The 26,334-nt window shown below is 37.0% G+C and overlaps 1 protein-coding gene across 2 annotated transcripts in view; it reads left to right on the forward strand.

The window, feature by feature from the left end:
* Window positions 1-26,334, forward strand: part of ARHGAP15 (Rho GTPase activating protein 15) — a 466,518-nt gene that overhangs the window by 323,912 nt on the left and 116,272 nt on the right. For both annotated transcript variants that reach the window (XM_034424600.3, XM_087881819.1), the window contains one exon: window positions 832-909. In XM_034424600.3, coding sequence (XP_034280491.2) covers window positions 832-909 — 78 coding nt within the window. The remainder of the gene's footprint in view (window positions 1-831; window positions 910-26,334) is intronic.

A 26,334-nucleotide genomic window follows, 5' to 3' on the forward strand; every position in this document is an offset into this window, starting at 1 on the left:
TCTTTTTTTTAATTTTACTTTTAAAACCATTTTTTCTACAACCTCTTCGGCTGAAGAGGTTGTAAAAAAAATGCTTTTAAAGCCTCTGACGATCCCAGCTGACTTGCCTGATCAGCAGAGGCTTTTTTTCCTTTTAAAAACATTTGTTCTATAACCTCTTTGGCTGAAGAGGTTGTAAAAAAAATGCTTTTAAAAGCCTGTGATGATCCTAGCTGAGCCACGCGATCATCAGAGGCTTTTTTTTTTTACTTTTAAAAGCATTTTTTCGGCCAAAGAGGTTGTAGAAAAAATGCTTTTAAAAATAAAAAAAAGCCTCTGATGATTGCGTGGCTCAGCTGGGCAATGGGGGGGGCAGGGATTTTTGCTACCGGTCATCCAAACCACCCACCTCCATCACTACCAGATCGGGTGATCCGGTCTGAACCGGGAGCATTTCACCCCTGCGGTAGTCATATTCACACAGAGATCCAAAGGTACTGAGTTTATATGAAGAGGCAAAATTCCACATGTAATTGTTTGACATTTGATGTTTCTTTTTTGTTTGCTTCAAGAAAATATAGTCACTATATAATCCTTCAGGTGTTGTTGAACCCTAGTTTCCATCATTCCTAGGGAGAACAGCTAGTGCTAAAGTGTAATTGGAACTGTAAAATGTAATCCAGGACATCCAAAAGGCCAGAGGGAAAAAAGCATTACAGAATATTGGGTGAATTATTATCAAGGAGTTCACAGAAGTATATATTTCTCTTTATTTGTCACAGCAGTTATAGTTTCTTGACAGACAGCATAATACTCACCGAAGCCAATATAAAGTATGTCTTCATTTTCCAGGTCTGGATGTTGATGGAATATACAGAGTCAGCGGCAATCTGGCAACGATACAGAAGTTACGATTTGTTGTCAATCAAGGTAAGTGATTCCTTTGCCCCACAATGTTTTGTTTAGTACTTATCAGTCTGAAATGACAATACAATGGATTTTAGAAGCTTTGGTGCATTAATGGTACAGAATGATGAGTGACATTTTAAAAAGAGAGAGGAGAAGAAGTGAACAGATACAGCCATATCTAAGAACAGTTTGGAAGAGAGGAGAGAGATGCAATCATCAAATTTTATAGAAAAAGAAAGATAATAAAAAAAAAGACAAACCGAGATCTGGGCTTTTCAGAGATAAAATACTGATAAAGATAAAGAGTCGTAATGGTGCAGTGTTTAGAATGCAGTATTGCAGGCTAACTATGCCCATTGCCAGGTGGTCGATCCTCACTGATTCAAGGTTGATTCAGCCTTCCATCCTTCCGTGGTCTGTAAAATGAGGACCCAGATTGTTGGGAGCAATAGGCTGACTAGAGGTGGGATTCACTTACCTTCCCTCCCGGTTCACAAATGGGAGCGCATGCGCCACCTCTATGTATGCGCACAGCCTGCGCATGTACAGTAGTCACGCATTACGTCTGGGTGGATGGGCGGAGCCTCCCGCAGTTGCCGCTACCAGTTCGTGCAATCCAGAGAGAACCAGCTGAATCCCACCACTGGTGACTGTGTAAACCTCTTAGAGAAGGCTGTAAAGCACTGTGAAGCAGTATATAAGTCTAAATGCTATTGCTATATTGCAGACTCAACTGCAAAGGGTAAAGAGGTCTGGACATGGAAGGATTGTCAGAATTGGGAGAAGAACTAAAACAAGGGCACTTAGAAATAGCTTGATAAGGAAAAATAAAAAAAAAATAGTCAAGATAAATTTAAGCTTTTTGTGACTTCATTAAAAATAAATCTGCTATTCTTCCACATATGTACAAACTCAGCAATACTAAAAAAACAGATCTTCCACGTATGTACAAACCAATCGTAGATAATAAGAAAACAGATATTTAAGGATTTAATTAATGGTCCTGCAAACTCACACAGATCCCAACTAACCATTATGTGAAAGGTTCTGCTGTACCTGAAATGATCATTTGACCTGAAAGAAAAGCATCTTTAACAAGACTACAGTAGCCTACTGAATTAATTAAAGAATTTTTATTGAAGTCCAGATGTTTAAAGAGAGTGACTGGCAAATGTTATTCCATAACCTTCCTGATTAAAAGACAAAGGACTTTAGTATTGGAATATACTAATACTACTGGTGTTACCATTTATATGGGATAAAATAGAAGCAAAAGGATACAATTAAGAGATGGAAGGTTTAAATAATAATTCTAAGTATTTTTTGTTATTAAAGCCTTAGGTATAGTTCAATTTAAAGGCAAAAGACCAATCAAATATTAGGAGAAGGAGCAACATGTATTCCTGACACTCATGTTTAAAGAAAATGTACTGTTGTTATGGCTCTAAATTTGAAACTGTAGGAAACTTGGATGATTAGAGTGTTTCAAAATTGTGGCACATTTTTCCCATATATAATCTTTCTTTTATTATAGGTCTTTGCCTTTTAGCTAAAAACGAGTATAAAATTATATTTATTACAGTCTCATAGAATCTCTGCTACGTCATTTCATTTCACTTAGATCCTTCACCTTAAATAAATATATTTCTCCAATATGCTGCACTTCAGGTATCTGAGATTAGACCTCCCATTATACCTAACCATTGTGGTCATTGAGAGCACAGAGCCAGTGTAGGCTGACATAAAACATATTTCCCGAAATAAGTATTTCTTTCATTGCTTTATATTCAGAATAAAATAATATATAAATAATAATAAAATAATTCATTCAGTGGAGACAGGGACCAGAATGTCCCAAGATCCCAAAAACCAGTTGTCTCTTTTCTATGGAGATTCTCAGTCATCCAGGTCTTTGTATCCCAAAGGTGCTTTTTCAAGAGGCAACTAGACTTTCTGGTTTTTCTTTGAAGCTTCTTCAGCTCTGACTAGATGGTGGGGAATGAAAGGATTTATACTCCTTGCAGACAGCTGGTCATTTGCATTCTTTTAGCAAGTTGTTAAGGCCACCTGAATGTTTATCTGTATCATCAGGATCACCTGAGTAGTGCAAATGGGTGTGGAACCTTCTTGAAACTGTTGAAATGACTGTGTTGTAGACTGGAGGTAGATAATGTCATATCTCTCCCCCTCTGTTGAGAGACGGCTATTCAATTTTGACCAGTGGTGGGATTCAAATAATTTAACAACCGGTCTCTGCCCTAATGACTGGCTGGGTGAGCATGGCCATGATGGGCATGGCCGGAGGTATGACAGGCAGCACTCAGTCTCCTGCACCCTCCTGGAAGCAAAAATGGGCCACGGGGGGAGGGGGATGTGCCCCCCGTGCACTGTTTTTGGCCTAGTAGGCCACCCTGCAGCCTCCTGAGAGCAAACACAGGCTGGGGGGCACCACACACCCCTGCACCCCATTTTGGGCCTAGTAGGCCTCCCTGCACTTACCTGGGAGCCAAAATGGGGCATATGGGGACTCCTGGAAGGGGCGGGGCAGGGAGGAGTGGGGCCAGCCAGCAATTTAACTACCGATTCACCCGAACCAGCTGAATCCCACCACTGATTTTGACATAGATGGCCTCTTTGACCCCTCTTTCAAATCAGCAGTCCTCTCTGTCCAAAATGTGGACTTTGCTGTCTTCAAAAGAGTGGCCTTTGTCTTTTAAATGCATATGGACCAGTGGTGGGTTTCAAAATTTTTTACTACCTGTTCTGTGGGTGTGGCTTGGTTGGCATGGCATGGCTTGGTGGATGTGGCTTGGTGGGCATGGCATGGCTTGGTGGATGTGGCTTGGTGGGCATGGCAGGAGAAGGATACTGTAAAATCTCCATTCCCACCCCAATGCAGTGGAAGGTTACTGCAAAATCCCCATTTCCTCCCGATCAGCTGGGATTTGGGAGGCAGAGAATAGATGGGGGCCGGGCCAGTCAGAATTTTTACTACTGGTTCGCCGAACTACTCAAAATTTCTGCTACCGGTTCTCCAGAACTGGTCAGAACCTTCTGAAACCCACCTCTGATATGGACTGCAGAATCTAGTCCTGATGGTTAGTTCTCCTATGTTATGCTATGCATTTATGAAGTGGTTATTTTGTTTCTCCAGATCTGCACATGACTCACTGCATTGTACTGCACATACCACGTTGCTCAGTTTGTGCCTGGGTGTTTTATCCTTGGGGGGACAAGCTTCTGCCTTAGTATATTCTTGGGTTTGAAATGTGCATGTATGTTGTGTTGGCTGAAGAACCTCCTGAGCTTTTCTGATATTTCTGCAACATATGGAATGACAAAATGTTTTGTTTGTGATTCTCTTCATTGTCTGTTATGAAGGAGCTCCTGTAGGAGACTATATATTTATTATTCCTTCCTACAATATATAAGCTTCTGTGGGGCAAGCCTGATGGAGAGAAGGGGATAGGATAGGAAAGGCCTCTGTGCAGCAAGGCTGCCGGAGCGAAGGGGATAAGATAGGAGATGTTTCTGTGGGGCAAGGCTGAGGGAGAGAAGGGGGACAGGATAGGATATATATATATAAATATATAATGTATGTCTGTGTGTGTATATACATACTTACATATACATAGATATATACACACACACACATACACACATACATTCTTTCTTTAAAATATGTCTATATGGAAAAGTCAATGAAATCACTTCTATTTATTTGATCTTTTCTTATGATGATTGCTATGACTGTTTCATATTTGACAACAGTGGCTATAAGTCAATACATTAGTTTTCTGTCTATATAGAAAGTCACTGATACTATTCTTTAAAAAAAAATCTTCTCAGTGGCAACATCATGTTTTATATATTTTCTCTGTTCAAAATAAAAAATATCCTGATTACAAGATATCAAGATTACAATATATTTTAATACATTTTAGTACTGTGTGCAGTTCTTTAATCATGGTAGCTAAATTGATCCAGATATATAAGATGCCTAAAAAAAAATCTTAGTGACAATATTTTAAGTGTAATAAATGTTTTAAAGCAAAATGTCAGTAATAGTGAATTTGAATAGGAATATCCATATGAGTTGAGATACCAGTAAGAATATTCAAAAGACCGCACAGAATTTGAATATTTGCACAAAATGTCATAATACTTATATTATGGAAAAATAATATAATATAATATAATATAATATAATATAATATAATATAATATAATATAATATAATATAATATAATATTAATATAACAGACAGACTGAGGAAAGCAAGCATAAAATGCATAGACTTTTGAAAAGTACAAATATTTTGGAAAATATTCACAGAATGGTAGCAGATGAGAACAAAAGTGAAATGGGAAAAATTAGAGGAACTAGTATTGAAATAATTATTCATTTATGCTGTTTCATCAGCAATGATATTTAGCCTATTTACAAACTGTGTGATTGACCATTGGGGAAAAATAGGATTCATATCAGCTCATGCTTATGCTGTTCAATATTATATTGAAAAATCAAGAACAATTGGGAAGGAAGGCTAAGAGATGCAATTTCACCAAGTGAATGAGGTTGTTTTTAAAAATTGAGGACAACAAATGTATTCTACAGCTTGTATTGGATTGGGAATATACTGATTGCTACCATTTATTTGGTAAGCTAGTTATTAGATTTTTTAATACCCAACCCTCCTACCCCAAAATTGCCTTCAAGGAGCCAATAAAAAAGAATAAAACACAAAACAATTTAATTAAAATGCAATTAAAATATAATTCAATAATTACAAACTAAAAACTTAAAATAACTATTTTATAATGTTAAAACATGGTTTAAAACTTTTACAATGCTAAATTAAAAAGTTGCCATTTGGCATTCTTATTATGCCCTCAACAAGCATTCTTGTTGAGGGCATAAATTTGAGACTAATCGGAACTCCAAAACAAGTCAGTTTTATTTCTTCATTTATCATATTTAGAGACTGCCTACGTCCCTCATAGAATGACTCTGGGGGTGTACACATAGACATAAAAATATAAAAGCTATTCGCAAATATATAATAAAAACAGTTAAAAAGAAAAGTAAAAGAATTAAAATTCAGGATTAAAATGCAGAGGAGGGGCTTGGAAATGATTTAGGAGTGAACATTCTCCCATGTAGATGTCAAGCAGTCCAGTGGTGGGTTCTTCCCAGTTCGGCCCGGTTCTCCCGAGCTGGTAGCGGTGACGATATGATGTCACCAAACCGGTTCTCCCTCCCGCACCCCCCACCCCCCGCGTTATTCTTACCTTTTATTTGGCCCCACCCCCAATCTATTGCTGCCTCCTGAGTCCCAGCTGATGGCTAGAGGGAAAAAACCTGTTTAAACTCTTGCTGCGGGACTTCAAAGGGCCGCCCTACAGCTGATCAGCGTTAAAAGAAAACAAATAAGTAGACCTGTGCCTGCCAAAATAAATGGGTAGACCAGTGCCTGCAAAACTACATGAGTAGATCAGTGCCTGCAAAAATAAATGGGTAGACCAGTGCCTGCAAAAAATAAACGGGTAGATTGGTATAGCTCTGCAAGCAGTTAAAGCCTGGTAGACCAGTACCTCTGCTAAATCCTAAATAATTGTCACATGACCATCAAGCCATGCCCACAAAATAAGCCATGCCCACAGAACTGGTAGTAAAAAAATTTAGAACCCACCCCTGATGCAATCATTTCCTTAAATGGGTCTCTTTGTTGTAAGTCATCTTATTTGGGCAGGCCCATAATAACAACCAATGTAGTCCTTCAGACAATCAAGGCTTAAATAACTTAGGACATTAAAATGTGAAATGAATATTTTACTAAAATTCTGGAAAATGACAATAAGCTGGGTATTAATAGAAATGTGATTAGGTCTCAATACAATATTCTGGTTAGCTACATGCTGTCCCAAATCCTCAGGGCTTTGTAGGGAGTGTATTTTAATAGATTAGTTGTGCTGCAACAAAGGTGTTGTTCACCCCCTCTGATTTCAGTATAAGATCTCCTTGACTTGCCTGCCGATCTGAGGATATAATTTGGGCCAGTCACTCTCTCTCTCAGACCAACCCACCTCACAAGGTTGTTGTTGTGGGGAAAACAGGAGGAGGAAGGTGTGCTAGATATGTTTGCTACTTTGAGATTTTTGTAAAAATAATAAAGGCAGGATACAAATATAAATAAACAAGTAAACAAACAAACAAGTAAGTAGGTAAATAAGTAAGTGAACCACAAGGAGATTGTTGGGGGCAATATGCTATCTAGTATACTGTCTTTGGTGTAAGCCGCCCAGAGTCTTCGGAGAGTGGGCGGCATAGAAATATGAATAATAATAAAAAAAAATAATAAATCTTCCTAAAATGGTTTATCTCATAAGGCCGTGAAATTTGCCATTTTCATCTAAAATATTTTAAATGCTGTCCATTTATTTTATTTTTTTGCAACCAGTGGTGGGCTGCTCCCTATTCTGTCCAGTTCTTTAGAACTGGTAGTAAAAATGGCAGGAGGCTCCGCCCACCCGCCCGGATGTCATAATTCACTATCTGTGCATGCACAGAAGCTTCTGCGCAAGCGCAGAAGTGCCCACACACTCGCTTCACTCGCACACATGCACGCTCCCATTGCAAACTGGTAGTAAAGGTAAGTAGAACCCACCCCTGTTTGTAACCTAATAGTAAGAATATTTGTTCATGTCTTCTTAGAATTGGATTTATTCTCAATAGGGAACTAAACTTCAGGCCAGTCTGTGCTAGATGGATATAATGGCTAAAAGAGACAATAAGTCTGAGGCCCTGATGGTATAGGTTAGTCCATTTCTTCGTTATGCTAACTAGGAGGTTTATTACGGTCATTAGTTTATCAGCTTCTATGTATGTTATGTATAATTTTGTTTACTGATTTTATACAGCCTTTAATTGTTAGTCACCCAAAGTCACATATTGAGATGATAGCCATATTAAATAAATAAATACATTATCCTGGGAGCGTACCTAATGCAATATTAAAGAAGGAGGCAGGTCTGCCTAAAGTAGAAGAAAGCACATGGATTTCTATTCTGCCCCACTGCTCAAAGTTTGTTTGTGAGTTTTCTTCCCAGAAGGTCTAGATTCTTTGCATGGTGCACAATGAGAAATCAAGATATTTTTAACTGGATATCCTTGCAAAAAAACAAAACAAAACCCACAACACTGGAGAAAGACCTTTCTGATGATAGGCTATGAATCCTTTTTCTGTATTACGGCAATATTCTAGAGATTGGATCACTCTGTCCTAAGTAGTCAAGATGCTTAAACTAAATAATTACTCTTAAATTCCCGAGAGCACTCACATTAGCACATTTCCATATCCTCTCTACAGCTCTTCTTCAAGAAAAATAAATTAAAAAAATAAACAAATCCCTTTATGAACTAAGGGATTTATGCGCTTGTGGGAAGAATCCATTGAGTCTGTAGCTCTTTTCCTGTCATAACTGCCTCCTGTAAGGATGCAAAGACCCACTTTATTACTCCCTACTTGGCAAACTATCCAGAAAATTCTGATGTATTTTATGTACAATTACCTTTGTCACACCTGTAAGATTTTCTTTCTTTCAATTTTGCTATATTCTATTATCCAACTCAACATGCCCCGATCACTTTAATGACCTAATTGTAATTTTAGGTTGCATTTATTTAGATTTGAAATAGGAACTGTTTGAATATTTTAATGATTTTGTTATCCCACAGATAACAAAATGTGGGTCACCATCACCACTTGGAAATTCAGGAACAAGGCAGATTCCAAAAGGACTCCCAGATTGCAAACCTGGTTTTCTTGTTTTCATTTACTCTATATCTGAAACCTTTGCCTCCAAACCTTCTCTGGGATAGTGCTTACAAATGAAGCTAGAGATACCTAGAAAGATTTCTATACTATATAGGTTTCCAATAGAATCTGATTTCTAATAAATAAATGAGTACTTTGTAAGTCCATTAGATAAATGATTAGTTGATAATAGGTTTCTATCAGTAGTGGGTTTCAAATTCCATCGCTACCGGTTCGCTCGTGGACGTGTGTGTGCTTGCGCATGCATGTGATGCTTCGGGTGGGTGAGCAGAGCTTCCCGCTGCCGCCACAACCGGTTCACCCAATCTGGGGCGAACCGGTAGCAACCCACCACTGGTATCTATGAAAACCTAAGTAATTGTCTTTAATGTTAATTTTTTTTTTTTTTTTTGCTTTAATTTATATGCCACCCTTCTCCGGAGACTCAGAGCGGCTTACAATGCGTTAAGCAATAGCCTTCATACTTTTGTATATTTATACAAAGTCAGCTTATTGCCCCCACAATCTGGGTCCTCATTTTCCAAGATGGAGCATGATACCTTGGGGGTGAGGAAGTGGATGGGCAGGCGGTGCCAAAGAAATAGGAAATATTTGAAATCTGAGTTCATATGTGTCATGTTTTCACAAATTGTAAAACTACTTAAAAACAGTGTTGTTTACAGTGGTGGGTTGCTCCCGGTTCTGTCCGGTTGTTTAGAATCGGTAGTAAAAGCGGCGGGAGGCTCCGCCCACCCACCCGGATGTCATAATTGATGATCTGCGCATGTGCAGAAGCATGCACGCTCCCGTAGCGAACCGGTAGTAAAGGTAAGTAGAACCCACCCCTGGCTAGTTAACATGTAAAATTAATGAAATATTAATTGCCTTCGTATCAAATTCTTTGTTATAAAATATTTAGCATGACTAAAGAAACCTGACCTTTGAATGTCCTCCCTTGCCTTAAAACTGTAAAATATATATGCTGTTTATAGATCAATTGTCACATTTGTGGTATTTATTTACATTCATCAGGAAAAAGACTTGGGTTAAAAAAAAAAAGACAGTGTTTATTATCTACAAAGAACATGATGCCTTCCTTAAAAACAAAAAGATTATTATTAGAACTAGGAGATTATAAAAGAGAATGGCAGATCTTTATAAAGCAATAGGCCACCTGGTATTAATAGTAGCTGATTTTATTTTCCACAGTAATTAGTGATAAAACAAAATTATTCCAGGAGGGTCCAGCATCTAATATAACATTCAAATACAAACTGTAGCCATAACAAAATAAAACAATATGAGAATTACAAATACTTTGGTGAACTGAGAATATTTATTAACAAAACAATTTAATAGTAAAGAAATAACTGCTTGATAAATTGTTACAAAGTAAAAATTACAATAAAACTGTCTTGATCCATGCTTTGCAGGAGTACCATTACTGTCTGTGCAGTTGTTTAATAAGGATTTAATTGGAAAGATAAGTGAATGCACATTTAAAAGTATTGTTAATTTGCTTTATAATCACCCAATCCTTCACAGTATTGACAGCCCCAGACACAAACCCTTCTCTCTTTTATAAGTACTATTTCCATATGTACATAATAAATTCTGAATCTGTAATTGAATTTTTTATCTGTAATGGAAATGCTTGACATACCTTGAGCTTTGGATATATCCTTTTCTAAAAGTAGCATGCAAATATTGTGCCCATTTAGAGACACCTAAAGAGAATTGTTTGCCTGTAAATTGAAACATGCATCCAGTTATTCATGATACAGCCATGTACCTGTCCACCCCTACCCTTGGATGTTATATGAAAATATTTTGATATAACCAAGGAATAAATAACAGATCCACCAGATTAGCTGACTGCTTTTGTGTAAACATCCCCCCCCCAGGCCACTGAAAATAAATAAAGCTTTGTATCAGGTATAGGTCTCGCAATACCAAGCTTCACAACAGCAGAAGCATTTGCAAGAAGCTAATAGTCCATTTTTCTAGATTTTGGAAAGAATGTTCTTATTGGGTGAAATGTTCCCGGTTCGGACTGGATCGCCTGATCTGGTAACGATGGAAGCAGGTGGTTTGGACAACTGGTAGCAAAAATCCCTGCGCCCCCCCCCATGCCCAGCTGAGCTGTGCAATCATCAGAGGCTTTTTTTTTTTTTTAAAGCATACTTTCTACAACCTCTTTGGCTGAAAAAAATGCTTTTAAAAGTAAAAAAAAAGCCTCTAATGATGGTGCGGCTCAGCTGGGATCGTCAGAGCCTTTTGAAAGCATTTTTTTACAATCTTTTCGCCAAAGAGGTTGCAGAAAAAATGGTTTTAAAAGTTTTTTTTAAAAAATTGCCACGCCCACCCAGTCACATTACCCCACACACACACCAAGCCATGCCCACAGAACCGGTAGTAACAAATTTTAGATTTCACCACTGGTTCTCATAGATTCTCACAGAAAACCAACTGGAGCTAAATATAATTGGTATCTATTGTTAAGGAGAAAAGCTTAAGTCATGGGGGTTAACTCTTAGGAAAGACCAAAAGTTCCTTTGAAATCAGGTAAGTGAAAATAAGTTGGGTGTTTATTTTATAAAAGGGAGGAAGTGGAGGCGAAGGCAGAGGCAAAGGAGGAGGAGGAGGAGGAGGAGGAGGAGGAGGAGGAGGAGGAGGAGGAGGAGGAGGAGGAGGAGGATCCTGAAGTTTTGACTGCCCAAACTCTCAATATGACAGACACACAGAGAGGCCTCTGTTCCTTTGGCAATTAACAAAAGCTGTGGAGTCGAGAGGTTTGTGGTCACAACGCTCAGACAGAAGTTCTCTGAAGTCTTAATCACCAAATGGTTGCTGAATTCATTCTTTGCATCTGTCTTCACTTCACCCAAAAAGATAATACACCTCAACCTATCAAAAACCGTAAAAGACAGACTAGGAATACAAATTAAAGAAAACAAGAAAATGGTAAGAAAACACCTGTCTGCTGTAAAGGTAAAGATTCCACTCGCACATATGTGCTAGTTGTTCCAGACTCTAGGGAGCACTACTCATCTCCATTTCAAAGCCAAAGAGCCAGTGCTTGTCTGAAGATGTCTCCATGGTCATGTGGCCAGCATGACTAAACGCCAAAGGCACACTGAATGCTGTTACCTTCCCACCAACAGTGATCCCTAATTTTCTACTTACATTTATTATGTGCTTTTGAACTGCTAGGTTGGCAGAAGCTGAGACAAGTAATGGGAGCTTACCCGTTACGCGGCACTAGGTATTCAAACTGCTGAACTGCCGACCTTTCAATCAACAAACTCAGCATCATAGCCATTGAGCCACCACATTCCTATAATGTCTGCTCTAGACAAGTTCAAATCATTAGGATTGATAAATTACATCCAGAGTTCTGAAGGAGCTGGCAGACATGCTCTCAGAACCATGGAACCATATCTTTCATAAATCCTGGAGTACCAGGGAAATACCAGAGGACTGGAAAATAGTTAATGTGGTTCTCAACTTTAAAAAAGGAAAACAAACAGATCCAGGAAACTACAGACCAACCAGTCTGCCAACAATACCTGGGAAGATTCTGGAAAAGATAATCAAGCAACAGATCTGCTATCACCTAGAAGCAAATAAAATTATAGTCAGTACCCAACACAGGTTTGTCAAAAAGATCATGCCAAATAAATCTTATTTCATTCTTTGACAAAATGACTAAGTTAGTGGACCAGCAAAAGGAAATGAATATCATATACTTGGATTTCAGTAGGGTATTTGACAAAGTAGACCACAACTTACTTCTTGGTAAGATAAAAAAATATGCAATCGACAGCATCACCACCAAATGGATTTGTAACAAACTGACAAACTGCAGTCAACATACAGTCCTTAATGGAACTATCTGCATGGAGGGAAGTAAGCAGTGGGATACCCCAAGGTACCATTTTAGACATCTTCAACATCTTCATAAACGATTTAGATGAGGGAATAGAATGGCAATTCATCAAGATTTCAGATGACATTAAACTGGCAGGAATAGCTAACAACCCAGAAGATAGGCTCAAAATCCAGAAGGATCTTGACAGTCTTGAACACTGGGATCTATCTAACAAAAATGAATTTCAGTGTAGAGAAATGTAAGGTTTTACATTTAGGCAGGAAAAATCAAACGTACAGATTAGGTGAAACCTGGCTTAATAGTAGTAACTATGAGAGGGATCTTGGAGTCCTGGTGGACAATCAATTAAATATGAGCCAGCTGTGTGCAGCAGCAGCCAAAAAAGCCTAAGCAATCCTAGGTTGCATTAACAGAGGGCTAGAATCAAGATCATGCAAAATATTAGTACTGCTTTATAAAGTCTTAGTAAGACCACACTTAGAATACTTTATCCAGTTTTGGTCACCATTTTTAAATAGAGCCTTGGTGGCGCAGCAGACTAAAGTGCTATTAAGTAGTACCAGCTGCCTGCAATTACTGCAAGTTCAAATCTCACCAGGCTCAGGGTTGATTCAGCCTTCTGTTCTTTCGAGGTAGGTAAAATGAGGACCCGGATTGTGGGGGCAATAAGCTGACTTTGTATAAAAAAGAACACTGCTTAGCGGGGGCCAAAAGCCTTACTAAGCAGGTATATACAAAAGTATGAAGGCTATTGCTTAACACATTGTAAGCTGCCCTGAGTCTCCGGAGAAGGGCGGCATATAAATTGAACCAATAAATAAGTAAATAATAATTTTATAAAAAAGATGTTGACACTCTGGAAAAAGTGCAAAAAAGAGCAACTGAAACATACAAGGAACACTTGCAGGAATTGGGTATGACTAGTCTAGTGAAAAGAAAAACTAGGGCTGACATGATATCTGTGTTCCAATATTTGAGAGATCGCCATAAAGAAGAGGGTGGTCAACCTATTCTCCAAAGCACCAGAAGGCAAGACAAGAAGCAATGGATGGAAATTAATCAAGGAGAGAACCAACCTAGAACTAAGGAGAAATTTACTGACAGTGAGAACACTTAACTAGTGGAATGGCTTGCCTTCAAAAGTTGTGTGTACTCCATCACTGGAGGCTTTTAAGAAGATATTGGACAGTCATTTATCTGGAATGGTATAAGGTCTCCTCCTTTAACAGGGGTTGGACTAGAAGACCTCCAAGGTCCTTTCCAACTCTGTTATTCTATTATTCTGTTACGTCTGCAGTGCTTTTACTGTGTAGCATGATAACTAGAATGTAATATACCTAAAGAAGCTAGGGGAATCCTCTCTGATATTTGACATTTATTTCTTCTTTCTCTCTGCAACCGCCCCCCCCTTTCTTTTGGGAACCTATATGGATATTAGTGTAGCCAATTAAGATGTATATTATTGTGAGATGTTGAACAGATTTCCCATGTTCAACACCAGACTGCTTCATGAATATTTTACAAGAGCTTTTTATGAAAGCATTGATTATGGCATGTAGACTTTTGGTCTGTTCTTTTTTGCTTTTATTTCTTTTCCTAAAAAAAAGAAAAAATCTCACCGGACTAGATCACTTTGTATAGGACATTCTGATGGAAAGCAGCTAATTTACAGATTCGGTGCTGTTGTACTGTTTTGGGGACAGGAGACTAGCACAATCACTGAGTCTACAGGAGAAGAATCCTTGAAGAAAATGCTTGCCATGCCGAGAACAGGCAGAGTATCAATAGCTATCCTTGCTTCATCATAAAGCTGGACCATGAGAATAAATTTGTTTCTCTTGCTGGCCACTGCCCGTGTCACTTGAGTTTTTGCCACAGGCAAATCCCAGTCCAAGTGCTCTATAAAAGAGGTCAATTGCTTGTTCTCTAGATGTTGGAATACCACTAGTGGCTTGGTTTCTCATCTGATTGAAATACAGCAGCTGCTATGCCTCATACAGAAGATTAAAAAATAATTGTCTGCTTTAAACTGATTCTTAATGGTTGTTGTATAGGGCAAAGTTGGGTGCTTGGCCATCAGGCCAGCCCATCGCTTCCTGGAGGCTGAAGGTAAAAAATGTTAGTAGAGAGTGCTTCCGTGTCTCACCGGAATCAATGAATAAACTCCTAATGACAAATGGTGAAAACTGTGTGATGTTGTACAATTTGTTCAAAAGACTTAGCAAAGCATCACAAAATGTTGGTAATATTTTACAAGCTCAGAGTCTTTCTGACACCTGCAGTTGGTGGGGACTGCTGAAATATAGGGCAGGATTAAATTCTGCTTCATGTATCTGTATATGTCTGCTTCATGTACTGTGGCAAAATAGCCATGGTACGCCCCACAGGAAGGCAAGTTGGTTTTATTGTGAAGTTATACACTCTCAAATATCTATAGAGATTTTAACTATTGTAGGAGAAAAGCAGGATGCTGAAGAGGATATTGATACATCCTTTTATCTACCTGTTCTTTAACTGTTCGCTCTATCAGTGGGATTCCTATGAATCTTCCATGGGAATTTGTTTGTGAGAACCTTTGCCAAGGATAACAAGGAATTTCTTTTGGGGAGGGGAGGGTGAATTCAAATAATACTTAATAGGGAAATGAAACTATTGGAAAGATCAGCAGGTGAACATTTTCAGTGTTTCCAATGTGGTGAATAAAAATGTCATCGTAAAACCAGTTATTTAAAAAAAAAACGCCAAGGAGAATAATTCTTTGTTCTATATTCTTTCCTGCTTGCCCCATACTGTACAAGAAACAGTGATAACAATCACATAACACCTTAGATGTATATTTATTTATTTATTTATTTATTTATTTATTTATTTATTTATTTATTTATTTATTTATTTATTATTTGGGCTTGTATGCTGCCCTCTCTCCAAAGGACTCAGGGAAGCTCACAACAATAAATACACAAATTCAATTATAAAATATAACAAATATAAGAACCCATTAAAATCACATTTAAAACCCTTTCAGTCCAATCCAGCCAGGCCAAATAACCATGTTTTAAGATCATGGCGGAAGGAGCGAAGGTCAGGAGCCACCCGGAGCTCCAGGGGGAACTGATTCCACAGAGTTGGTGAGCCCACAGAGAAGGCCCGCTCCCTGGGAGTCACCAGTCAACACTCTCTGGCCGATGGGACCCCAAGGAGGCCCTCCCTGTGAGAACGCACCGGGCGATGGGGAGCTGTCGCTGGCCGCTGATGGTCCGCCAGGTATATGTTTATCTATCTATTTACCTAGCTTTCTATCTGATCTGACTTGCCACCTTTCTGTTCAAAATGCCAAATATCCAGAAGGATAATTTGGGATGCATGTGTCTGTGTGTGAATGTGTGTGTGTGTGTGTGTTTATCACATCATTAAAGTGTCATGTATTATAGAATATTTCAAACATATTTCAAGATAGTTGACTGCTACTTGTGTAATTAATTATTGGATTAATTACATTTGTATTCATTTATTTGCCTAAAAGTATATAGAATAATAATCCATTTCCTAAAAGTCTTTTAAGTTGTTTTACAAAACAACAGTTTGAGGGAAGTATTAAATTGGATATTTTTGGCTCCCAAAAGGAACTAAAGTGTATTAATTTAGAGTTTCAACATGGGGGAGATTGCTGTTTTTCTTCAATGTTCTGTTCCAGTAAGACATTTCATTTGCCAATATCTGTTTTTTACAAGGCCTTCCTGCTGAAAGCTCACTTTTGATTATTTTTGAGCGGGTTTCTCTCTCACACATACATACTTATGGATTGTATGCAGATTTATGACATTGCAATAGAACCGTGGCCCCTATGCTAAATTTGCAAAAATCCAGATATAGGAAACACCTTTTGCTGCCATCCAGTTGGGTCTCTAGAGTTTTATAGCCTAAATCTGTAGCCGTACACTTTGCAACTCAATCAGATTGTACTTCACTTTAGAAATGGCTGATTTGTGAGATCAGTTTAGAATAGTTTGCTTTCTGCAACAGATTTCCATACTTTTATTGGAATAAAGAAAACAAAATGGCAAAAGGTCAGCCATACACCATTTATAATTTGTGCGTATAAGCAGTACAAAACAAAATAGGACTCACCATTCAGCCTTGAAATCTGGCAAGCATGAAACGGACCCAGTTAGGAAACAAGTATATTGCTGTGGTTCAGCTAGTAAGTAACAGTTAAAGAGAGCCTTGGATTCAAGTCTTCTGCGCATGAAGGCATTTTATATACAGATTTCACACTTCAGTGAATGCTGAGTTTTATTCTAATCTCCTCCACAAAGCATGAGAAAAGTGAACTCTTCAGAGAGCAAAAAGTCAAGTGTTTCCATCTCAAACTCTCACTTCCTCTTCTATCTCACACTCATCCACACACATCTCATTACCCTTGAAAACCAGACATACTGTCCAATTTCAAGTATTGACCTGATACTGTGCAAATATGGCTCAAATCTGTGATCATCATTTTTGGCACTTAGGATCACATTGGAAGGTGACCAACTGCTCAAGATTGGCAGCTAATTTGCATATCTGTTAATGCCAATAAAATTTGCATTAATTTACAATATGTTTACTTTTTTAATATTTTCATAACTTTGCTGAGTGCCCATTTCAAAACTGCAAACATACAGCTTGAACAAATGCTCAGTCTCTTTGTTGCTAAAGTTATCAAGTGGCACCAATAGACACACATACGTACATATACAAATATATAGATATATACACACATACACACAAATATACATGGGCACACATGCATACACATACAAGATCTTATCATTTGAAAGCCTTTCCCCTCCAAAAAAGGGATGCTGTTTTGTACTCTAGTGCATTGAAATTGGTGGAAACTCTGCAAGCACACTACTTGACCAGAAGAATGGCTTTTTAGTTATACTACAATGTAATAATAATTGTAGGTATTTTGCCTACCTAAATGAGGCTGCCTTTCTAATGGTCCCCTTATATTTCAGGCAAAGGTGTCCCCCCAGCCTTTTACCTTTGATCCTTTCTGATAAAGTTGCTAGATTTAAAATATGTTATTCTCCATTTTGCAACTGAGTTACATTTTCCAGTAATTTCTGGGGAGCGTCAGAAAATCTACTGGTAGCTACTCAAACTATAGTCATATTTATCTGTAAGGCCTACAAGAAACATTCACAGGTACAGGTAATCCTCAATTTATGGCCACAATTAAGTGAATTTTGCCCCATTTTACAATCTTTCTTGCCATGTTTGTTAAGTTAACCACTGCAGTTATTAAGTTAATAACACGGTTGATAAGCGAATCTTTCTTCCCCATTGACTTTGCTTGGTAGAAGGTCACAAAAAGTGATCGCATGTCCCTGAGACACTGCAACCATCATAAATATGAGTCAGTTGCCAAGCATCTGAATTTTGATCACGTGGGGATGCCACAACAGTCGTAAGTAAGAAAAACAGTCACAAGTCACTTTTTTCAGTGCCGTTGTAACTTTTGAATGACTGCTGTAAGTCAAGGACTACCTATACTAGTAAACCAAAATCTAGATATAGAAGATATTTTTCTCATGCTATGAAGAATGAAAATTGCAAATGAGATTCACAGAACAATATCGACATCCAAGAAAATTCCAATAAATAGGATGATTGTGGCTATTTTTCATGTTTATTTTTAAATGACAATAATATTGGGTTAAATTCCAAGTGGATAACTAGGATATTTTAATCCTAAAGAATCCAAAAAGTTTTAAGTGCCATTATGCTAACAAACAAAGTCATTTGAGGAGAGAGAATTGTGTACTGCCGAAGATATCCTTTGCAGAAAAGAATTGGTAAAAATATATCTGTGACAGAACTAGCACTTCTTTAAATGTGTCAATTATTTGCTTCTGGTAAAGCCGGGCACAGAAGATACCAATTTAGTCCAGGAATGCTTCTTTTTGTATAATGTTTAATGCAGATTCTGCTTTCGATTCTCAGCAAGTCTCTTCCTGACATTGCTCATTCTGTCTTCACTTTCTTATGCACTTTAGGTGTCTTGATCTGATCCAGATTTGGCCTCTGCTTAGTAGCAATCTGGTTGACAATGATTCTTTAAGTCAGCAGACATCCCCCCCCCCCCGAATTGCATTGATGCTGGCAATCTGAACTGAAACATGGAGGGTCTTCCAAATCTGTTGCCTTTGATTAGCACAGTGTTGAAAAGCAAATGTATTTCAGATGACTGCAAATTGAAGGCCTATGGAACCTCACAAAGACTACCTAGATTTTCCAGGATATAATAATAAAGTGGAACCATGTGTGAGAGGGTGGTGACCAATGAGACAATGAAGGAATTAAATGAGAGGATTTTATCAGGGAATAAAGCTGGGCAGGAAAAATAAGCTAGAATCTTTGTATGAGCAGCAGAAAAGTGAATAGCAATAACAATAGCAATAGCATTTAGACTTATGTACCCCTCCCTAATGCTTTACAGCTCTCTCTAAGGGGCTTACAGTGTCAGCATATTGCCCCCAACAATCTGGGTCCTCATTTTACTGACCTTAGAAGGATGGATGGCTGAGTCAACCCCATGAAGATCGAACTCCAGGCAGTGGGCAGAGTCAGTCTGCAATACTGTGTTCTAACCACTGCAACACCATGGCTCTTGGTAGAAAGCCTGCAACCATATCTACAGAACTCCTGTCTTTACCTGAATATAGGATATAAGTGGCATTCTCTATGTGTTCCTAATTTACTCTTTTTTTCCCCTAGAAATTGAGGTTGAAATTTCCTACACATAGATTTGGAAGGAATGTTGTTGAATTCAATCTCAAACACAGACGTTGCTCTGTACAGATAGTCCTTGACTAATGACTACAATTGGGACCAAAATTTCCATTGCTAATGAAAAGTAGTTGTTCAGTGAGTTCCAACCAATTTTATGACCATTTTTGCCAAGTTTGTTAAGAGAACCACTGCAGTTGTTAAGCGAATCCAGCTTCCCCCATTGACTTTGCTTGTCAGAAGCCAGCTGGGAAGGACACAAATGGCAATCTCATGATCCTGGGATGCTACAATATATGCCAGTTGCAAAGCCCCCAAAATCTGATCATATGACTTGGGATGCTGTGATGGTTGTAAGTGTGAGGACTAGTCATAAGTCACTTTTTTCAGTGCCATTATAACTTCAAACAGTCACTAAATAAATGGAAGAAGCCAGTTAAAACAGTTGAAAATATGCTTGTTATAAAAAAGGAGGGTTTTTTAAGATAAATAGCAGAATTAGAAATACTAACAGTCAAAGCCACCTATTAGGAAGTGTAGAAATTTGCTGTTAAAATACTACACTGAGCCCAAAAAGCTACAAGATTGTATGATAAAGTGGATGAATTTTTTTTTAAAAAAACTGATTACATTACAAAAATGGGAGGACTTATAGGGGGGAAAAATCAGTAAAATTTTAAAAGCAAAACAAAGCTTGAATGGCAATCATTTTTTTCCAATAGGAAGTTTTTCAGAATAACTAAATAAAAAAACATCACGATTTGCTAAATGATCACAAGGACAAATGTGGCCCAACACTGGGGGGGAAAATACTTTGCCAACAATATTAGATGGGGAAACTGGGTGAAATTAGATGGGTGCAGCAATAGCAAAGGTAACACTTTATAATTCTGGTCTACTTAAGGAAAAGAAAGAAAGAAATGGAATTGCAATTGAAAGGAAATGAGGGAATGAAATCCTGATCAAGTTTTCATAGAAGAGAAGGGATGTGATGACTTGATGGAAGCTGTGGATCAGAGATCTCATGGCGGGTTTAAAGAGATATAGAAATAAATAGCAAAAAATGCTGAGGAACAAGGAACTCTGCTAGCTTGTAGAGTGATATAAAGAAACATTTGATACTACATACAGATGATTCTCTCACTTTTGAAAAAGATAGCCCTTTTCAGGGTTTTGCTTTATGCAAAGAAGATGTATGTTTTTATTTTCTGAAATCTGAGAACACATGACGAAGCACTCAAACATAATGGATATAATTGCAAGCTGATGTAGCTCGAACTGAAAAAGGAGAATAAATAATTTAGTTTCACACATGGATAATCCTAACTAAAAACTGCAAAGCCAGACCTCTCTGAATATATTTTACATTAATAGATGCACTGATATGAAAGGCATCTAATTGTATAATGTATTATTAGCCATTTTCTTTGGCATGCTATTAACATTAAATAATGGTAACAGTTTATAGCATCCATGGCAGAAGTTCCTTTTTTGCTTGGAGATGAAGCAACCACATGTTCATAACTACTTCCCCAGAGTGACGTAGTTGAGCCATCCCACTGAAAGTTTTGGAAGTTTCTCTTCACTACAGCAGGTGACAACATCTAGTGACCATGGTTGAGCTCAAACAAACTAGGATCAGAATGAATTAGTACTCAGAGAGAAGACTATCAGGAAAGAAACAGACCTGGAGCTGTGGGTGCAAACTATGTCTATTCTCATGCCAAGAAAACTAAATAGACGAAGTAATTGCCAAGAGTTTTTAACTTTGCAGAAACTTTGTTCTACTCTGAGTGGTACTCAAGACAAATCAGATGTAGTGAGATAATTCATTCAGTTCAATTGCATTGTTATTTGCAAATCCATTTAAAAAAAACAAATAAATAAATAATATAATAAAAAATATTACAAGAAAGAGACCATAACTTGCATGCAAAATAAAATTGAAAAATATCTGGATGAAAAACATTTCAGAAATTATTTCTATTGGGTTTTATGGACTTTGAACTAGAAAAGAAATATGGGAAATTAATATTGCATAGGATAACCATGGAAAGACTATTATACACTCAAAGATGGAAGAATGAAATACCCAATTTCACTTCAAAGACTTTAATATTAAACTGGCTTTTGGAAGTGGCCTGAAGAACAGGCCTTCCATAGCACTGGGCTAATATATTGTGTGACCTGTCAGGATATATTACGACATAAGAGGTGAATTTGTTTCCAGGACTGGTTTTCTTCTTTTCTTTTCTTTTGGGATCTCTATTATTTGTATATTTTGTTATTGCTTTTAACATTGTCAGCCACACAAGTGTGCTTTGCAAGTGAACAGCCATATAACTTGTAATAATAACAGTAATAGCAATATTTCCATTTTATTCATTGCATCATACAATTAACTTAACACTCACTACAAATCATTCAAGTTCTCAGCCAAAAACATGGTGTCATCTGCATAGAAAAGTATGCAGATGTCCTGACCAACACAATTCTACACATGCTGCACATTTCATTTATTCTCTTGCATAGTGGTATACTCCCATCATATATCATTCCTATTGCATTTAGCAGTCAACCACCACTCCGTATTTGTACAAACTTTCCATCACTCCAGAGTTTACCATATGTTCTCTTTAATTCAACAATCATGAGGTAAATTTGCTTCCTTACATTCATATATTTCTCATTGAAATTTGGTCCACATACTCCTAGCATAAAGTTCAACACACTTCTAAAAATTTCTTCAGTCGCACCTCCTATGTGATTGATCAGTATTCTTCCAAACATTTTCCTAGGGACACTGAACAAAATGTTATAAAATTATACTTTTTGCATTTTCTTTTGTCAACTCCCCTTTGCATAAGGGAACAATACAACAATTTTCCTAATTATGTATTCATTTATTTACTTATTTATGTATTTGACTTGTTTGTCATCCATCTCGCCTAGAGGTGACTCTGAGAAGCTTACAAAATCATCAAATACATTTGAAGGTTTCAAGGTTAAAATGTGTTAAACAAGCTACATAGCCACTACATAAGAAATGCAACCATCTTGTACAGTTCCCCAGTTATTCCACATACAAGTGCAACCTTATTATTTTTAACAACATTTATGACTTCCTTTTCATAATTTTGCTTAGAAACTAATATTTATTGCATTATTCTATTGTTTAACATAGCACTAACATTCCAAAGTAGATCTCTTAACATTTTTCTGCCACCATTTTCTCACTAAGTATTTTTAATTCCAAATTATTTCTTTTTACTTCAGTCAAAATTACTCTTCATTTTCTCTCCCCCTTTTAGTCCTAATTGTTTATTTCTTTCTTATAACATACTTTGCAACCTTTTTTGTTTAGCTAATATACAGCAACTCTTCTTTTTATTTTTTATAGCAATCATTCTCATAAGCATGGAAACCCAGCTTTAAAACTTAGATGTTGTAGTAGTGACAACCTCTTTGCATACAGGTAGTCCTTGACTTACAACCATTTGTTTATTGAGTGTTTGAAGTTATAACAGCGCTGAAAAAAGTGGCATATAACTGGTCCTCACACTTAACAATTATCGCAATGTCCCCAAGGTCACAAGAATACAATCCAGCTGCTTGGCAACCTACATGTATTTATGATGCTTGCGGGGTCCCAGGATCATGTGATGTGATTTGCAACCTTCCCAGACTGTTTCTGATAAGCAAATTCAGTGGGAGAAGCTGAATTCATTTAATGATGCTTTGCTTCTCTTAATAACTGGCAAAAAAGATTGTAAAATCAGGCATGGTCATATGATGACTTAACGACCATGTTGCTTAACAATAGATGTTCCAGTTGCAACTGTAGTCATAAGTCCACAGTGTTCATAAATGGTCTCAACTGTGGTCATAACTCTACCTATATATCTCAATCTCCAAAGGAGTAAAACAGAGTTGTATTCTGGCCTATTCTGAACTATCTTGATCAAGGCAAAATTACATTCCTCAAAACTTATTAGTTAGTTAGCTTTATTGATTAATTTATAGGCCATATCAAAGCTCAAGGTGCAAACACATATCACCATTAAAATCTTATACAAACAGTTTAAAATAAAAGTAGGGTAAAATACAATAGTTATAGGATTAGATACAATGTAATTTGATACATAAATATATAAAATAGAGTAAAATGACATAAAATTATATTTCGGTGTCACCCTTAACAATCTACCCCAATCAGTCCCACGTATGCAGATCTCAACTGAACCATTTTGTTTAACTACTGTGCTGTGTTAAATGTTATTTTCAGGTTCTGGCCGCACATAAAGTAAGTTGTTTTGATATGAGATTCCAATGGGTCATTTGTTTGGTATGTGGACCAAGGTACCTGTCTCTCACCCCGTTATACAAACAACAGTCAAATAGGATGTGAGCCAGGTCTTCTACCTCTGCCGCTCTACAATCAAAACTTATTAGAAAATTACCTGTACTCCTGCATATTAATTATGTGGCCATATTTCTCCAACTCAATTTGTTTAAGAAGTCTATGTACCCAGCAAAATATCACAAGGAAGAAGGCAAAGGAACTGAAATGCTGCAAATACTAATGGGAGATAAATGATACTATAGACTAGGTTTCATCCTTTAAATACTTTGGCATAGTATTCCAGTACTCAGAAATCTGGTGTGAACATATCAAATCTATTTCCATAAGGCTAATAAAACAGCATTAAAGCTATTGAGGGTCTTCTAAATCAAAGAAGGCAAAAAGACAAAACTCTTTAAAAGCTACATCTATTTTCCGGATGTTACATGGCTGTTAGGTATGTGCATAAAATCACTAAGAACCTTAGATCTTATCTAGTCCAGATTCCTAAGGACTTTATTCTGAATATTGAGCTACATTTGCAGCACTTTATTTAGATCTTCCTGGAATCCAGGGCATTCATATGCCAACCTTAATTTTGGTTTAAGATCACTTTTCTAGCAATTCCATATCTGCCATGATGTGTTTTGATAATTGTTCCTCTTCCTGGAGAGCTAGAACTCAAAGTGATATGCCACTAAGGCTTCTCAAGTGAAGCCTACTGGTTAAGGAGTTATCTGGAACTACAATTGCAATTGGACAGTGGCTGTTTGATATAGCTTTCCAGAAAAAAAAAGGACAAACTAGGTCATTTATATTGGCAATATAGAAAAAGGAAATCTTTCTGAAAATTAGGTATGTAATATTATTTGGCCAATACACTGCAGAGTTTTTTCTTTCTTTCTTTAGTTTAAGATGCTATGGCCTCTAATTTTGCAGGGAAGATATAATAACACAATTTTTTGCAAAGCAAACCAGCCCTTGCAATCTGGAGGAACTTGCAACTTTAGTTCTCATATTCTTAATTCTATTCTGTACCATTTTATACCCTACCTTCATAACTCTGCTTGCTAATGTAGAAGCTTCACTGCTTCTGCTATGAATTCATTTGCTTTCTGATGTTGATTCTAGAATCCTAACATCTCTAGACAAGTTACAAAATTTATTTCAGTTGCCATTTCTCTATACATAAAATTATTTATTTAATCCTTAGAATCCCACCAATATATAATTCAATTTACACCTTACCATTCACCAGAGTCACTTGATTGAGATGGGCTATAAGAATCAAATAAAGCCATTGATCCCAATTATTACGTGCACATACTTACTCACTTAGCAGTTTAGCATGTAGTAAGCAAGAGTTTTAGCATTTCATTCCTAAAGTAGTTTTATAATCCTGCTATTTGCTTTCATATTAATTCTTACTAGTATTATTTGCATTCATAGCATTATAGTGAACTGTTTCCTTTATTGATTTTAGAAATATTTATGATTCTTAATTTGAACCTTGGTACTCTTTATAGTGATGGTAGAAAATGTTGGTCAGTGACTGTAACAATAAGAATTACCTGAATCTTCCTTTTAAGTACCTATTCTTGAAGACAAGCACTCTTTCATTCCAACTGTAAATAGATCTCCTTGTTAACTGAGGCTATTTAATTCATCTTGATCATTGGCCATCATCAGGTTGAACGTAATTGGTGCTTCCTGGTTCTTAATGAATAACAGTATTTCTTTCCCAATATACTCATAGTTTTTCTACCCTAACCTTTCCCAGACTGCCTTCCAGATGTGCTCAATATGAATTCCAGAATTCAGTGGTGACATATCCTTTGTCAAAATTCTGAATTAATTCATCAATTTTTATTATGGCCACAGACCAGAAAAGTCAAATTTCTGAATTCAATGGACCTTTGTCTCCTCCTGAAGAAACAGGTGGCAGTAAAGCAAGTTAGTAACAGCCCAGTGCTATTTCTTTTGACCCCTTGTTTGAATCTGGATACAATCAGTATACAAGTGGAAAAGATATAGCAATATTTATGGCAGCATCTTCCCTGCTACAAACCCTGACCCTTAATAACAGTTGCAGAAGAGGTGACAATGAATAATTAAGCTTTTGAGTAGTAGAAACATACGGAAGATTATATTGCCAAATTGCTTGTTTTTGTTTTTGTTTTAAGAATATAAAATTTTGGTACTTCTGTGAGTGTTAAAAATCTAAAAGGGAAGATTTATGAAACAACAATTGGCTAATTTCTCTTCGAAACTCACTCTTGAAAAATAGACTAAAATATAAACATCTTGGATTACTTTTCTTTTTTAAAAAAAATACTATCCTTATTTTTTAAAAAATAAAACAATAATGATGGAAGGGAGTAGAATCCTCCATTTACCCAAGCTTCTTTTCTGTCCTTTTATCCAGGTTTTTTTCCCCCTTATGTCTATTTTCAACAACTAGATTTAACCATGGAGATAGCTCTAGAGAGATACGAGTGAAGATATGTTCCTTTTTGGGTGCTTCTTTTGAAAAAGAAAAGAATTATCTACAGCAGGCATGTCATTATCCTTCTACATTTCAAAGTCTCCATGAATACTCAATTTGTGTCTGACTGCCCT

Source organism: Pantherophis guttatus, chromosome 1 (assembly GCF_059756535.1).
Source record: "Pantherophis guttatus breed Tessera chromosome 1, ASM5975653v1, whole genome shotgun sequence".
In the NCBI taxonomy this organism is placed as follows: domain Eukaryota; kingdom Metazoa; phylum Chordata; class Lepidosauria; order Squamata; family Colubridae; genus Pantherophis; species Pantherophis guttatus.